General features: G+C 35.0%; 2 protein-coding genes and 1 pseudogene across 2 annotated transcripts; 2 read left to right on the top strand and 1 right to left on the bottom strand.

Moving 5' to 3' along the window:
• Window positions 1–337: 337 nt before the first annotated feature.
• Window positions 338–2,524, top strand: LOC140989006 (non-specific lipid transfer protein GPI-anchored 31-like). The gene is made up of 3 exons (XM_073458158.1): window positions 338–882; window positions 1,005–1,031; window positions 2,156–2,524. The coding sequence occupies exons 1-3, from the start codon at window positions 543–545 to the stop codon at window positions 2,335–2,337; spliced, it is 549 nt and encodes a 182-aa protein (XP_073314259.1). The 5' UTR covers window positions 338–542; the 3' UTR covers window positions 2,338–2,524.
• Window positions 2,525–3,258: 734 nt separating this feature from the next.
• LOC140988685 (aminotransferase ALD1, chloroplastic-like) lies at window positions 3,259–6,428 on the bottom strand. The gene is made up of 10 exons (XM_073457729.1): window positions 6,305–6,428; window positions 6,177–6,202; window positions 5,983–6,056; window positions 5,533–5,649; window positions 5,221–5,283; window positions 4,960–5,064; window positions 4,693–4,743; window positions 4,286–4,603; window positions 3,890–4,096; window positions 3,259–3,811 (listed from the first exon to the last, which is right to left on the bottom strand). The coding sequence occupies exons 1-10, from the start codon at window positions 6,364–6,366 to the stop codon at window positions 3,518–3,520; spliced, it is 1,317 nt and encodes a 438-aa protein (XP_073313830.1). The 5' UTR covers window positions 6,367–6,428; the 3' UTR covers window positions 3,259–3,517.
• Window positions 6,429–14,033: 7,605 nt separating this feature from the next.
• Window positions 14,034–15,286, top strand: LOC140987690 (pentatricopeptide repeat-containing protein At2g17525, mitochondrial-like; annotated as a pseudogene).
• The last annotated feature ends 1,880 nt before the right edge of the window (window positions 15,287–17,166 follow it).

Genomic DNA, 17,166 nt, shown 5'->3' with positions numbered 1-17,166 from the left:
TTCAAATTTTATATCGTTATCGTAACGAAGATTTCGGTATGTCGAAAATTTCGATAAATTCAACATTTTTATAAGCTTGATGTGACAAAAATTCAATATTTTTTTCCATCTTTACATTTATCTCATGTAATAGAGGTTTTATCCTTGTTTTTTTAAAAACTGAAAATACTATTAATTTTATATATTATGTTTTTTTTATATGTATTTAAATCTCGAATCATACGTCAAATTTGAGATATTAATAAAATTTAAATATATCGTGATAAATTAATATTTTAGGATGTGACACGTAGCCACGCACTAAATCCAAGAATTTATTACCCCTTCCTCAGTGCCTGCCTTTTTCGATTCCTCCATTTCCAAATTCTGAAGCACCATTTTTGACACACATACATCACGCCCACCGCTTTCCTCTCCACCTGTCCCGCCTATCATTCCCATCACACCCCCGGAACTACTCGGATTTGCCATATCTGCCACCCCCTTGCCGTATATACAACCCAGTCCCCTCGACTCCCAGCCCATTTCCACGGATCAAGAAAATGGCAGTTTGTTTGAGAGTGCCTCTTCTCTGCATGCTTCTGGCTTTCTTTGCCGCCGTGAGTTCCGCCGCGCAGTTGGCGCCGACACCCGCGCCGGACTGCTCGACTTTGGTGCTGTCCATGGTGGACTGTCTGTCTTTCGTGACGGAGGGCAGCACGGCGACGAAGCCAGAGGGCCAGTGCTGTTCCGGTCTGAAAAATGTGCTCAAGATTAGGGCGGAGTGTCTCTGTGAGACGTTTAAGAACAGTGCGCAGTTGGGGGTGAAGCTGAATGTCACCAAGGCCGCGACTCTTCCCGCTGCCTGCCATGTTTCTGCTCCTTCTATCAGCAACTGTGGCTGTAAGTTTCATCATCGATTTTGACTGGATTCGGGAAAATTTTGCTTCATAAAATTTTTAACGTGTATTTTTTTCTTAAGTTATAATGGAGTTCTTGTTATCATTGTTTTACCCTTTTTGCAGTGAGCATTGGCTCTGGTGCAGCTCCAGGTACTCTCAGATCTGATCTTTTTTGTCAAGAAATTATACCCATTTTCATGTTTTGTATGCTAGAGATTTCACTGTTTTCTTATATTTTTAGATCTTTTTTAAGTTCACCCTTCTAATTCTAATGAATTCTTTTTGTAATGTTAGTGTGATTCTGTGGTTTTTAATCGAAAATGGCAGACTAAGGATTATATCATAAGAATCCCGCTTCATTTAAAAATTAATATTTTCATGTCTGCACTGAGATTCCGATTATCTGCCTAAAAAATTATGTTGGCTCGCTCAATTTGAATACTTCAAATTGATGTTTGCCCTCCTAATGAACCTATCCGTTGAAGGATTGCATTCAATTACGTGTATGATAGATATATTGCACTCAATGACCGATTTTAATGCCATTTCCAAATATGTCTTATATTATTACCCACACAACAAATAAAATGGTCATCCAAACACGTGGGGTCTAACACATGATCCCCACATAAAGAAAATTTTTCGAGCAATGATGGTGATTGAATCTATTACCGTCAGCACCGAGTTGTGCCTTTTTTATATGCTTCTTCGACTTCGTGTCTCAGAATTCACGTGAGTGATTGTATGGGAGTGGCGTCTATTACTGTGCTGCTTGCCATGTGTTCTTCTTTTCTTTGTTTTTGTTCCTTCTTTTTGTGCTCTTTTGGTTTTGAGGATTTATTTAGGCGGGTGGATTTGGTTGGGACAAGATCTTTGATTTTGTCATACAGTTGATTCTAGTCATATTAATACTCGTGCAAAACTAGTGCCTACAACATATGTTTGTCGGTTTTGGTGCAAATACATGTCATTAGAAGTCTTGCCCCTAGCCGACTTCTATGTTCGTCCATGTTATGTTTTGCCAACGTTGGTCGTTAATACATTTCAAGATGGGAATGATCGTGTGTATATTTCTTTATCAGGCAAGATGGATGTGATCCATATTATGAATGTAGATAATGCCGTATGAACGATGACTGGTTTATATTAGTAGTTGATTTTTTCTAGCTTTAATGTGTTTCCTGATAATATTTGAAGGTGTTATACCATCATTACTTTGTTCGTTTTTACTGTTCACAAAGCATATAACATGATACTGCATTTTTCTGTCACAGCTCTTTCACCTTTGGCCATATCTCCTAGTTCGGTTGCCGGGGCACCTACCACCAACATAGGAGTTAATACAATTGCTCCTGCACCAGCTCCTCAAAGCTCGGGCTCGTCGTCATATTTACCCTCTGCCAAGATCTTTGTGCTTGCCACCATGGTTTTTACTACCTCTTTTGCTATATTTTGAACGTAGTGTGGTCCTGTTTTGGAGATGAGACGCTTGTCGGAGATCGTTTCCATGCTCACTATTAATTAGCTGGAGTTGCTCCATGTTCTATTACTAGACTTCGGAGACAATTTAGACCAACTTTTGCTACTACCTGTTGGCATGATTATAATATATATTATAGACTCCTGTGGATGTTTTAGTTTTCCTTCGGTTTTTCTGTTCATAATGTTCTCATGTGGCCTTTTATTTGATATGTCTATTTGTGTTCGGGTGTTTCTGGAGTAAAATCGGTTTTTTATTCCTCAAAGAAATTTCTGAGAACAAATGTCTTTGGTTGCTTTTAATATAAATAAAATACTTGAATTGGCATAGGCCTGAAATTGTGGATATAAGATTTTTGCATTTGTTTCATTTTAAATTTTTGGGGAAATTTTTATTTTTACAAAAACTTCTTTGAGACGGTTTCACTGATCAATTTTATGAAACAGATATTCTATATGGGTCATTCACAAAAAAAATATTATTTTTTATGTCAAATATATTATTTTTATTGTAAGTGGACATGATTGATACGTCTCACGAATAAAGATCCGTGAGATCGTTTATGAAAGACCCATTCTTTTATTTTTTGTTAATTTATTCAAAAACAAAACTATATGCCGTGAAATATACTCAAGACTACCTATATATAATGAGATATCAAAGCTGATATCTTTATTATATATTTAATCATAAAATTAGCTCTCAACATGTAAAAAAAAACATCTATTTAATTTATAAGGAGTTGTTTTTCATTTTTATAAAAAAATAATGTTGTATGATATTATTTTGTCTCGAACGCTTGTGCGATAGTTCCTAGTAATTCAGGCCAAAAACAAAAACAAAAAAAAAGAAAAGAAAAATGGAAATTCAAATCACAACAATAATCAAGTTCCAAAATAAAAAGTAGCGCAAAATGTTCAAACAAGAAACTTGCAATACATATTTCTTTTTAATAGTGTTATTTCCACTCCAATTTGTATTATATATACTTCACTTTATAAATAAATTTTTTTCTTGTTTTTCTATGAAGTGGAGTATGAATAATGATTGGGGTGAAAATAATATTGGTAATTTTTTTATTACAGTTATTTATTCCTTTGCTAAGATTTCTTCGCATGATCTTTGGTAAGGGAGAATTATTATGGATATCTTCTGCCTAGGACAGAAGACTTGTTAGCCTTTTTGAAGCTTCTATGATATCTTCCCTGTGGCCAAATGCAGTAACTCTAATAAACTCTTTGCCTGCAGGGCCAAATCCGCTACCTGGAACTGTTATGATGTGTGTTTTCTCAAGAATTTCATTGAAAACATCCCAAGAATTCGACCCCGGAAAGTGAACCCAAAGATAAGGCGCGTTTACGCCCCCGTAAGCTTTTAATCCGAGGGACTCAAATGTTTCCAGTAGTATCTCTGCATTCTGTTTGTAGTGATCAACAAGAGATAGAACACCCTGGAAGTTGGGGACAATGTTGCTAGTCATGAATCAGTAAACATATGGAAAGTGTCGTGTTTGGTGTCGAAAACTTACCTTGAAGCCTTCGGAGGACAAACTAGCGAGCCCGCCAGCCTGAGCTATCCGGGAGGCACCATTGAAGCAAGTGCATACAATACGGTTAAAATCGTTTATGACAGGAAAGCCATTCAAGTACAAGAGCTCCTCAGGCACCACTGTCCAACCAAGACGAACACCCGTGAATCCGGCTATCTTGGAAAACGACGAGATTTCAATAGCAACCTGTGGCAGTGATCACTACATTTTTATAAATCAAAGAATAAATTTTAGGACCATATTTGATATCATTTATTTTACATATGATTTTACTGTGCTCTTTTGGGATTGCAGAAGCAGAACCAAATAAATTATGTATTGTTCTGTGTATCTCTTTTTCGATCCAACAAGATTTTGATTGGGGGATGTGTTGACCTTTTTGGCTCCAGAGATTTCGTATATTGATCGAGGTCCATCGGTGACATAAACAGCGTAAGCTGAGTCATATACGATAATCGATCCATTATCCTGCGCGAATTGCACTAGTTGTTCTAGTTGCTCCCGATTAGCCGCGTGACCCGTTGGGTTGTTGGGGGAGCAGAAGAAGATAATATCCGTTCGTTCGGTTTCCCAGAGGTTGGGGAAGAAACCATTATGAGGGCCACATTTCATATACTTGATGTTCTGATACCTCCCTGATTCAGTATCCACATCACCTGTCTGTCCAATTATGACACTTGAGTCTATATAAGCCTGTTTCCATAAGGGAAGAAACTTTAAGGAACCAGTTGTAGCAGGATCTTGATGTAAAACCAAGATGTTGTAAAAAGAGCTATAATCACCGGAAAAATCGGATCTTGAATCGCTATGGACATGTTGGATCCAAATAGCAGCTGCAAGAAAACACAACCATAAATAACAGCCTGTTTCAAGTACAGTTACCAGAAGTTCGTAATGGGTGTTTCTCGCCTCAAAGCACATTCAGCCTAAGGCGAAACACAAGTCCGGGCTCGGCCCTTGAATAAATTGCGCCTTTGTCTGTTTACTATGGTTTCAATAAACAAAGGAAAATGATACACCTCCAATCACTTGTGACGCTTGATATGTACCTGCAGGCGAGATATATCACATTGTGCACCATCTGATACAAAGACTTCTTTGTCCTTTATGCCCATTTTCTTGTAAAATGTTTCTGCTATTGCCTTTCTAAGTTCCTGAGACACAGGAATTTGAAAGCAAATGAACCTCATACGACTAGATGGATATAAAGGGCAATTTAGAAATTTACGCCAGTCGAAAAGCATCAAAATGAAAGGCTTCCATTCGGCACTTTTTTTTTTTTTTAATAAAGAGATCTGCACACTTTTTACCTTGCTACCTTGTTCAGCTCCATACCCTCTATAACCTGCTGGTGTCGAAAGGTTGTGTGCATACTGCAACATAGAATATCAGAAGCAAATTTCATATGCTATACAGTGGAATATTTTGTTAACATTTTAAAATTATTTAAATGCTCTAGAAAAAACTTTATCCCTGTCCAAGATGGACCACAAAATCTATTGAAGTCGAACATTTTGAATCGCGCCTTGCATGTTAATTCTAGTTTGGTCTTGATAGTTAATGAAAATATATTTCAGGATATGTAAAAGAAAACCTCGATATCAGAATTTGCTTGAACTTACATTAGCCATGCTTGAAGCTACAACTTCTGGTAATGGCTCTGTGGTGTCACCGATGCCAAGGCTTATAACTCTTGCATTTGGATACTTTTTGACGTGTTGCAGTTCACGTGCAGAAATCTGTAATACGGTTTCGATTCATGACGATCAAACCAAATAAATGAGAGGCTTTCATGTGATCATTTGATGGTTAATGACTAGAATTATTATAAACACAACTAAAAGTTACTACTGAGACGACGAAAAGAGGATGACTGGATCGTACTGGAGAGTGAATTTCCTCAGTAAATCAATATATATATAATGAACTTCAGTTGTAGCATGGTTTTATCGAAAAAGTGTGTTTCGCGTTAAGATCGAGCAAGTGAACTTATATTGTAGATGATATATAGGTTGGTGAAAACCATCTGTAACAACCAATGCATGAATGAATATATAACAAAGAGCACCAACCTCAGGAAACAAATAGTTGTATTGAAGCCTCTCCAACTTTGGATTACGAACAACTTTTGTGTGATAAAATTTAACTGCATGAACAAGTCAAACTCTTAACTTTTGTGTAATAAAATTTAACTGCATGAACAAGCCAAACTCTTAAAGCTAATGAAATCTTTGAACTTATCCCACAAAAGCTTGCTGATGTATACCTTTCCCATTATCTTCTGTTTTGATACTGCATGAAAACAAGTTGACATGAGAGCGTTATTACAGAGGAAAGTGGTTAATAAAACCAATTGATCAGGCAAAAAAATTGGTGCTCAGTCAAACGCATTACCTAGATTTAGGCTGAAGAAATGTTTTACAAGGCATTAAACCGAAAGATGAAGCCTTGAACATGTTTTTCCTTGTAATTTATAACTATGTTGGCACTCTAAGTTTATAGTCTGAATATAGTATAGTCAAAGAATAATGAGCATACCGCACGAGAAGGGGATATTTATACTCTTACGAATCAATATAATTTAATAAAATTTTGTCAGAGTCAACCTGCATACATGCATGATGTCAATACAGACACGTGGAAGCCCAACTACTATGATCCAATGATGTACAAACTTGTAAAATCAGGTCGTTCACACCATCTACCATACGCCACGGTCTCTTCCTTTGGTAATATTTTTTCGTGGGATCACATGATAAATTGAAATATAAGAATAAAATACTATTAATTATCAACACAAGCTAGTTATTATAAAAACATGAGTCAAACACGTGATGATACATACAAAGACGTTGAATCTCTTCCTTCGCGCTGTTTTCCAGTATCAGTGCAATTTGCAGAGTGTGGACTAAGACAAAGGAACCTTTCAAGAGCCTCAAACAAATTCCTAAGAGCACACGCCATTGGGTGACATCTAATATGGTGGTGTCGTCCTATTGATACTGCTTATGCTATACTTATTATCTTATTCTCACACAATCCAGTCTCCAACACGCATTCAAAATAACACTTATCAAACAGCTAGCTGTATCATTTACATTGTTGACTGGATAACCCCTTAATAATTTTATTTAAACCTTTCACACTGTAACGTATAGTGACATTATCATGCATATTATTCATCCAATCCTTTTATTCACAAAGAAACATCACAGGAGTGTGAAACAATTGAGAATCTATTGCTCAACAATGTTGAAATTTCGCGGCATGCTTTCAGGAGAAGAGAATATAAGCCATGCAAATTGTATCATCTACATTTGATGCAAATGCAACCAACAATAGAATTCACAAAAGTAAATACAGCATTTCTGAAATTTCAAAGGAATGTGTCTTTGTCTTTGTCTTTGTCTGCGTCTTCCATTTCTTTACAGATAAGGGGGAAAAAAAGCAAAACTAGATTCTTAGAACAAGTTCTGTATATAGACAAACAAACTAAAGGTGACATGTTTTTCCACACAAAGCTTTTCCAAACTGATCAATCAAAGTACTAAGAATATAAGAAGTCTAAACTTTAGTAAGCGTGCATGAATCTGTACAGATGCTAGATCAATATTCTTTCGAATAACAGATATCACACATGCCTAAATTTGTGGCCCAAAACTCGAATGTTGGTAATTCCCTACTTTTAACACATTATTCAAAACTGCATAAAAATCTGTCCTAACTCAGAACTATAACCAACAACCAAACAATAGCACATACTATCTTATCTTTCAACTAATTTTTTTGGTCCACACCCTTATTTTGGCAGGGAAAAAAAAAAAAAGCAAAACACCATGGCTTTTTTCGTCAATATCGAGTTAAGGTCGTCCCTCATAGTGTCCGAGTTGGTGGAATAGGCGAACACTTAGTCAATAATCATGAGTTTGATTACCTATCAATACTTTCTAACATGTCGCACATGGTTTGTTCAGTACGATTTATTTGACTAGCGTAGTTTGCATGTTATTGCGTTAATTCAAGATTTATCACTTCCATAGTATATATATATATATATATATATATATATGAAAAGTCCCAAACTAATAATGCAATCTCTGAAAATGACGCGAATGGATGATAAAGCAAAATAGAAACATTCAAACAATTGAGAAGGAAAAAAGCTGGAGAAAACGAAAGATCTCCAAAAGCTAAACATCGCCATGTACGTGTCTAAACATGGAATTGACCTTTCAAATATATATGTAAAACCAAGAAATTTCAGCTCTTCATCAGACCAAGACCTATTTATCTAATGGTCGGATTAACGTTACACTTTTCCATTCAAATGAGACAAAAACAAAACAAAATCTCTGCATAATTTTTTTTCCCGAAAATACAAATTCCCCCACTAAAAAATACATTAAATCGCCAGACTGCGCTTACATATTTGCACCTACCCCAGAATGCATCATGCATTGACTTCCAATTTCCCAGTATAAATATTGAAACAGAAAACGAATAAAGACTCAATCTTCACAAACAAAAGGGTTCACACTTCGTAAAAGAACAAATTTTAGAATAAAACCTGCTTGTTTTGACCACCTTGTGAAAAATCATTTAAAAAGACTCTTATTTTCACGCTTAAAAAAAACAGTGTCAATTCAAATTTGCACACGTTGTGCATATACTGAGTCAAGTCACATGTAAAACTAAGAAACCACGCAACAAAATTTCTTCCAACATTAAAATAATCGAATGGTTAAAATGCATTCAATGGCAGTAGTTATATATCAGTACTGAGTCGTTAATAATTCAAGAATTTCATCAATCATATCTTTGAAATTTGACTGCGAGTGAAAAAAAATGACCGAAATTTGGAGTCAAAGAAATCCATGAGACAACAAGGACCGATACTTTCACGCGTGCATGGAAATTGGTGGATTATTAGTTCTTGATTATTAACTCGTTCACACGATCGAACACGATTTTGGATATTTCATACTTGAAATTTTGAGGAATACTGATGAAGAATTTGCGTTTCATGTAGGAAAATTATCATATAATTTACACGATCGAATGAATGAGCAAAATCATGCTTGAGGCACACCTCGGTGTATTTCTAAATTCTACGATAATCGTGGTTATAAATCATTATTTTATCGATTTAAATTATATTACATCGGTTGAGAATATTTGACAAATTAATGATTCAACACGAATTTTGATTTTAGAAAATGATGTTTATTTTTGTGAATTTTATTTCATACTTGGGACTATATGTTTGTATCGACTATTATGTGTTTTTTGTGATGCAACTCACCTTACACAGAGTACATCATTAAAGTTTTTTTAAATAAAAAAAATTACATAATTAATTATTCATAATTCTATGATGAAAAAATTTATTCATAATTTTAAGATAAATAGTTATTATTTTGAAATCAGTGAGCAAAAAATTAAAATTAATTATATGTTTTACGTCAACATATTATTTAGATAAAAATAATAATTTACTGATGTATTTTTTATGGGTTTAAAGTTAGTTTTTAATTCTTGTTTATAATGGAGTTACATTATAAGGTCATCTCCAACCCAAAATTCTATTTTAAAGCAACTCTACTTTAAAATAGTGCAGTTTCTGCACCAGATACAATATTCATCTCCAACTCATCTACTTAAAATCTTACTCTAAAAAAAAATATTCTCGGAATATTTTTTTATTTTATTTAGTTAATTTTTATCTTATTATTTATTAAATATATATTTTTAAATTTAGTGATATAATTATAATTACATTTTATATTAGATATTTTTAATATTAAATTTTTAATAATNTTAAAAAAAAAAAAAAATTAAAAAAAAAAAAAGGAAAAGCCCTCATTTTTCAATAATATTTATATATAAAAATTTATACTATTATTTAATATAAATATTATCTGATATGCTCATTTGATGCTTGGGTTGGAGATGCCCTAACAATCCTTCGTTGAAATAATAAAACTTTCAGAATTAATATTATTTTTCAATAATATTTACGTTTCTCGATCATGATAATTTATACTTTAATTTATCCAAAATACTTTTTCTTTAAAGTTGTGGAAAGAGTTTGTTACAATCGTCTGTCGTTGAAATCTTGGTATCAAATTAATTATAAGTCGTAATTGGCATAAAAAAGATCATTTTATCCTTTAACGATAATGGAAGTATGAGAAATTGGTGAGAAAATTCCAATATCACCTTTTTCCAAGGCAATTTTCTAAAGCATGCAATTTCCAAAGTTCGTCTGATCAATCAATCACATCTCTTTTTTTTTTTTCCCTTGCTTTTCCCCCATTTTATTAATTAGTTTCATTAATCTATCGTAATATTCAAAAAATGAGGAGTACTTAAGGGTGTAAAAGAATCAATCCAGTTTGAAAATATTTGCTTTGCATTTGTCAAATTCGAGCAAAACTCGAATATATTCAAAAAAATTTCCGAGCTGAACTCGAACCCAAAAAATGTCCAATATTATTAACCATAAAGAAAAGCTCATTATCAATGTTAATATTTATTTATTTTTGTGGGCAGATAAACCGAGTCCAAAAGGAAAACACTTAAGTTTATTTAACCATTTATTAAAAAAAAATACTAAATTCTGAAAAAACAGAATCAAAATTAAAAAATAATTATTTTTAAAATTTTAAAGATAAATAGAAATAGTAACCCTAAAAGCTATTTTAGCTTTTAAACATAAATTTTTTAGAAATAGTTTTTTTCCGAGGTGAGAAATAATTTGAGAATATAATAACTTGAGTCTTAAACTCAGTTGGGCAGATTGAGCCCAATTGTAGAAAAGCCCAATAAAGCACAAATGATTCTTATCTTAACCAATGTAGGAACCGGGCCACGGTCCAAGAAGAAGAAGCCCGCCCAATAAGGATACTCAGCTTCTTCCACAGAGTGGTAGTACTGACTTCCAAACTTCTCCGTACAAATAAATTTTCTAATATTTGTTTAGTCGAGGGGAGTCTTCGTTTTAGATTTTTAAAGTTTTTTAATGGATTTTAAAAACCCAAAGATATTCAATCTAAACTTTTATATACTCTATGTAAGTCCAGTGATATTCAAAATAGATTTTGGTAGAATATTAAAAAATCATTTGTTTATAGAAACTAGCAGGTATCATGATTGATGCAAATTTAATGTTCCATTGTCTTGAGACTTGTTTGAGGCCATATAAAGACTTCATCAACTTACATACTTTAGTCCTTTTGAACTCCCTTGGCTTCGAAGTCCCTCACAACTCTTCCCTTGGCTTCGAAGTCCCTAAAGGAGGAGCATATAAATCTCCTCATCAAAGTCTCTTTGAACGAAAGCATTAATGACATCCATTTGTTACAAAGGCCATTGGGACATAGCTGCAACACTAAGAAGGCACTGAACAGTAGTGATCTTAGCTACGGGGGAGAACGTGTCATGAAAGTCCACCCCATAAAGTTGAGTATAACATTTGGCAACAAGGCGAGCCTTATGACGATACACACTACCATCAGGGTTATATATTGATTTTGTAAACCCATTTATTTCCAATGGGAACTTTACCCGGTGGCAAATCAACAATCTCTCATGTATGGTTAATGGACGGGGCTCGTAGCTCAAATTCCATAGCAGATAGCCAACGGGGATCAACCACTGCGTTATGATATGATGTAGGTACTCTTGTGGCAGAAAGTTTGGAAAGAAAGGAATTATATCGAGTAGACAACTTATCATAAGTGAGATAGGCAGATATAGGATGTGGAGAGGAAGAATAAGAACACATGTAATCATGAGACCAGATAGGTGGACAAGGGGTGTGAGTAGAACGTCGAGGAATACATGGGTCAAGAGTGACTCGTGGTTGTGGGAAAGGGAGAAAGGGATTAACCGGTAGTTCGATAGGTGGATTGGGAAATATGGGCTCATTGCGGGGAATGTGTGAAAACGGAAACATGGTCTCATGAAACACAACATCGCGTGAGACAAAGAACTTATGTGTGAGTAAATCTTGGACCTTATACCCTTTCTGTGAGCTTGAGTAACCAAGAAAAACACAGGCATTTGTACGAGGAGCAAACTTATCTCCCTTAGGTAAGGTGGATGCATACAGAGACATCCCAAGACTCTTACATGAGAGTAAGACGGGGAAACACCAAACAAAACTTCAAAGGGTGTTTTATTGGATAAAAGAGGTGTCGGGGTACGATTAATAAGGTATGCTAAGGCAAGTATACAATCACCCCAGTACTTATCAGGCAGAGAAGCTTGAAACTTCAAGGATCGAGCAACATTGAGGACATGTCGATGTTTACGCTCTACTAGACCATTTTGTTGAGGGGTATAGGGACAAGAACTTTGATGCACAATGCCTAAAGTTCGAAGAAATTTGATGCACAATGCCTAGATGAAGAAATTTGTATTAAACAGCCATATGGCTTTGAAGTACATGGAAAAGAGAAAATGGTGTGCAAACTTCAGAAAAGCTTGTATGGTCTCAAACAAGCTCCAAGACAGTGGTACTAGAAGTTTGATAGATTCATGAGTAATAATGGTTTCCTGAGGTGTTAAGCTGAGTACTGTTGTTATGTAAAGAAGTTTGATGATTCTTATATTATTCTACTACTATATGTAGATGATATGTTGATAACAGGAGCTTGTCTGGAAGAGATTGATAAACTTAAGAAAAAATTATCAAAAGAATTTGCTATGAAAGATTTGGGCGTTGCAAAGCAAATCCTTGGAATGAGGATCTTAAGAGATCAAGTGAATGGAATCTTGAAGTTATCTCCAGAAGAGTATGTGAAAAAAGTTATTAAAAGATTTAACATGGATGGAGCTAAACCTGTGAGTACTCCTTTGGCTAGTCATTTTAAACTAACCAAAGTACAATCACCTTCAATGGAGTAGGAACAGGCTTATATGAGAAAGGTTCCTTATGATTCTGCTGTCAGAAGCCTCATGTATGCAAGGGTATGCACTAGATCAGACATAGCATATGCAATGGGAGTTGTGAGCAGATTTATAAACAATCCAGGAAAACAGCATTGGGAAGCAGTTAAATGGATTCCGAGGTACTTGAAAGATACTGTTAGTTTATATTTATGCTTCAGAAGGTCAAATTTGGGCTTACAAAGTTATGTCGATGCCGACATGAGTGGTGACCTGGATGGTAGGAAAAGTACCACTAGATATGTGTTCACATTAGCTGGTATGACAGCAAGCTGGGTATCTAAGCTGTAAAAGATAGTTGCGCTTTCGACTACTGAAACTGATTACGTAGCAGTTTCAGAAGCTAGCAAGGAGATGATATGGTTGCGATCTTTTTTGGAAGAATTGGGTCAGAAGCTTGAAGATAGCACGTTACACTGTGACAGTCAGAGTGCTATTCATTTAACAAAAAATCATGTTTATCATGCTAGGACAAAACATATACAGGTTCGGTACTATTTCATCAGATCAGTACTAGAAGATGGAGTCTTGATACTTGATAAGATTTATGGAAGTAAGAATCCAGCCGATATGCTGACGAAAACTGTAACCATTGACAAACTGAAGTCGTGTTCAACTTCAGTCGAACTGCAAGTATGAAAAGGAAGATACGAGTTGCTGCACTGATGGTGTGAAGACATGATTGAAATCAAGTCTTTAAGTAGGAGAAATGTTAGGTGAAATGGCCACATTGATTTAATGGTGTTTGGAAGAATACGAATTGATTTTGCCAACAATGTCACAATTGTCAAATTTGGTTGGTGGTGGTTAGCAACTAATTGGCTATTTCATACATGGATAGAGCTCTCTCCATCTCAGTTTAGGCATCCCAAAATCAAGAGCTTTCAAAGTTTAGTATAATAGAGAGAGCATTTGAGTGTTGAGTGTTTTTGTGTGAATTGGAGAAATTATTTTTCTCGGTTATATTCGGGTTGAGAGTGTGAGATATTTAGTGTATTGTTGTATGCACTTGTTTTTCATGTTATAAAAGATCAACAGTAGCTTCGTACACGTAGCCTATATTGGGTGAACCACGTAAATCTTTGTGTTCTTGTTGATTATTTTACTCCGCAATTTTTTTGGTACTAAATTATCATCGTGATCGTCATCTCTTCGGCATAATTACCCAAAAATGGAAGTAACAAGAGTACTTGACTTGCTTCCTATGTTTGGGAAAGCCCCTTCTTAATTGTTGAACTCAATTCTTGATGTTCTACCAAAGGAAGATATTGATAATGCAAGAGAATTCTATAGGAAGAAAATATGGGTAGTCAGTAGTGGTTTAAAGGTGATGATTACACTAATGGATTTTGATTAAAAAATTTTGCTTGGAAAACATAATTGAGATGGATTTAAAATTTTGCAAGTAATGAAAACTCATGGAGTTAAGAGAAATTTTTTTGTGTATAATACGTTAATTTATGCTCTTTCTAAGAAAGACAAGGTGGGACAAGCCAGGAGCCCAATGAGTGAAATGGAGGATTATAGAAACGTTGCTTTCAACATTTTGATATCAACATATTGCAATGAAAACAAGTAGTTCAGGCTCTTGTGTTGATGAGAAGTGTTTCGGCAATGATTTTTGACTAGATGATGTTTCGGTGACTTATAAGGTGATGAAAGTTTTGTGCAACGATGGGCGTGTTTTGGAGGCAACTGAGGTATTAGAGAGAGTGGAGGGAACTTGATGGACGTTTGATGTTGTGGCTCACAACACTCTAATCGAGGGCTTTGTCAGAACTGAGAAAATGAGAGCGGGACTAGGTTTTCTAAAACAGATGGAGATGAAAGGATGCCTACCAAACACCGACACATAGTATTTTGATATTGCATGTTTTGGTGAGTCTGGGATGTTGGATTCAGCTCTGGATATGTTTCATGAAATGAAAAGGGCTGGTGTGAAATGGGATTTTTGCCATCTTTGAGACATTAATTCATGGATTGTGTTCGAGTGGAAGGACTCGGGAAGGGCTCAGGATCTTTGAGGGTAAAGGTAGATTTCTTGGCCATACAAATCCGTGCAATAGCATTCTATATGGTTTATACAGGGAAAATTTAATCACTGAAGCTCTCGAGTAATTGAGTTTCTAAAAAACATGAGAAACTTGTTTCCAACAGCTGTAGATACAGTTCAATAATCCTATGTTTGTGTCAAGATGGCCAAACGGTTGAAGCAAAGAAAGTTTTCGATGATATGACTGTAGCAGGAAGATGCCCAGGTGCTCTTATTCATGCAAGTTTCATTCAAGGATTTTGTGAGAAATAATGCATAAAGGAAGCAGTTGAGCTCATGAATCAATTGATCAGCCTCGGTTATTTTCCCATTGTTCAACTTTTAATGGTTTAATCAACGACCTCTGTGAGAAGAGAAAGCGACGAGGGTGATGAGGCTCGTGGAAGACTTAATATTAAATTTTTTAAAAAATATTCCGTCGAGGATAATTTATATGCAGGTACTGAATATAATTTGATACACAAAACAAATTTTATTTATTTAATTGTAAAATTGTTTCTTAAAATTTACTTCTACATAATATGTGCACAAATATGATTATCTACTTGTATCGTGGGCCAACTAAAAAAGTAGGAATGAGACAGAGAGTATTTAAAAAATAAGAACTCTGACTTTTTTTTTAAGAAACAAGGAATTGACTTTTGATAATTACATTAACTGCAATTAAACTCTTTAACTTAATTAATTCTCCCCTTCTCTTTCTTCTCGGTCTACACACATCTTTCCCCAATTAAAATTTACGAGTCATCTACCTCTTCTTCCCCAAATCGTGATCTGTCGACACAAAACCAATTTAGTCGACCCAAAATCTACTTTGAGAAAAAGTAAGAGCCCACTCAGAAGAATTGGTCGACCAAAATTAAGTTGGTCGACCAAGTATTATGGGTCGACCAAGATTAATTTTCTTGGTCGACCAAAATTTTGTTGGTCGACCAAGAATTCTTCTTGTCGACCCATAATTAACTGGTGTGCCACGCTTATTTTCTTTTTATTATTAATTTTTGTCTATTCTAATTATCTTATTCTTTTAATTTTTCTTGAATTTTGTAGGATATACCTTTGGGTCGACCCAAAACCAAAGCAACAAGGGTCGACCCAAAAACAACAAGGTCTACTTTGTGTCGACACAACTAAATATGTGATTCATATGTTAAAACATGTAATATTATATAATATACTTGTGAAATTGTGATTCATATGTTAAAAATATGTAACATAATTGTGAAATTGTAATTCATATGTTAAAACATGTAACATAGTTGTGAAATTGTTATTCATATGTTAAAACAACATGTAACATAGTTGGTTGTGAAATTGTGATTCATGTGTTAAAACAGCTGTGCGTTTACTCGGCCCAAATCTCCCCCATCACCCTCGACCCACGTGGGTCGAGCTCTTCACACATGAGTCGAGTGTGTGAAGAGCTCGACCCCCTCTTCACACCTGGGTCGAGTGTGCTAAGTGTGTGGGTCGAGCAGGTAGTGTGGTGTGGGTCGAACAGGTAGGTGGAGTGTGCTCAGTGTGTGAGTTGAGTATGGTGTGGGTCGAGCATGTGGGTGGAGTGTGCTAAATGTGTGGGTCGAGTGGGTGGAGTTTGGGGTTTGGTTTAGGGTTTAGGGTTTGGGTCGATTTTGGGTCGAGTGGATAGAGTTGGTGGAGTTTGAGCTTTTGATATAATATATAATTGATTTTTATGATGATCTATTTAAATATAATTAGAATTTATATGAAGTATATAAAAAAATTTATAATTATGTAAACATTTTAATATGAGTTATATATATTATAATTTATGTAAGTTGTTAAAAAATTCATAACATTAGTGAAACCTTATGTTAAGAATGTATCGTTATATATATTACAATTTATGTAAGTTGTTAAAAAATTCATAACATTAGTGAAACCTTATGTTAATAATGTATCGTTTAGTCGAGTCATGTGAGTTGAATATTGAGTGAATGTTTAATTTATCTAAAATTCATAACAAATTTTACAATAGTGGAACCTAAAAAATTCATAACAAATTTCATAACAATAGTGGAACTTAAAAAATTCATAACAAATTTCACTCCAACATGTTCACTCATTGAATGTTTAATGTATCTCAATGGGTCGAGCCTCCATGTTATTCGTGTACTGAACGTGGGTCGAGTCAGCCTCCAAAAACTCCACTTTGGGTAGAGCATGACCCAATCGAGCTTGGCTCGACCCAAGTTGGGTCGAGCTTGCCCAAGCTGGGTATAGCTCGACC

The sequence above is a fragment of the Primulina huaijiensis genome, chromosome 11, assembly GCF_012295235.1.
Source record: "Primulina huaijiensis isolate GDHJ02 chromosome 11, ASM1229523v2, whole genome shotgun sequence".
Taxonomy (NCBI): Eukaryota; Viridiplantae; Streptophyta; class Magnoliopsida; order Lamiales; family Gesneriaceae; genus Primulina; species Primulina huaijiensis.
The sequence above is the reverse complement of the archived record's forward strand: the minus strand, read 5'-3'. Positions and strand labels throughout refer to the sequence as shown.

Bases quoted from the DNA above. Each gene is read 5' to 3' on its own strand.
- LOC140989006 (XM_073458158.1), top strand. From the start codon at position 543: ATGGCAGTTTGTTTGAGAGTGCCTCTTCTCTGCATGCTTCTGGCTTTC. The intron at 883-1,004 runs GTAAGTTTCATC...CCCTTTTTGCAG, and splicing joins TTCTATCAGCAACTGTGGCT to TGAGCATTGGCTCTGGTGCA. The intron at 1,032-2,155 runs GTACTCTCAGAT...TTTCTGTCACAG, and splicing joins TGGCTCTGGTGCAGCTCCAG to CTCTTTCACCTTTGGCCATA.
- LOC140988685 (XM_073457729.1), bottom strand. From the start codon at position 6,366: ATGTTCAAGGCTTCATCTTTCGGTTTAATGCCTTGTAAAACATTTCTT. The intron at 4,604-4,692 runs GTGATTATAGCT...TTATGGAAACAG, and splicing joins TTCAAGATCCGATTTTTCCG to GCTTATATAGACTCAAGTGT. The intron at 3,812-3,889 runs GTAAGTTTTCGA...CCCAACTTCCAG, and splicing joins TGTCCTCCGAAGGCTTCAAG to GGTGTTCTATCTCTTGTTGA.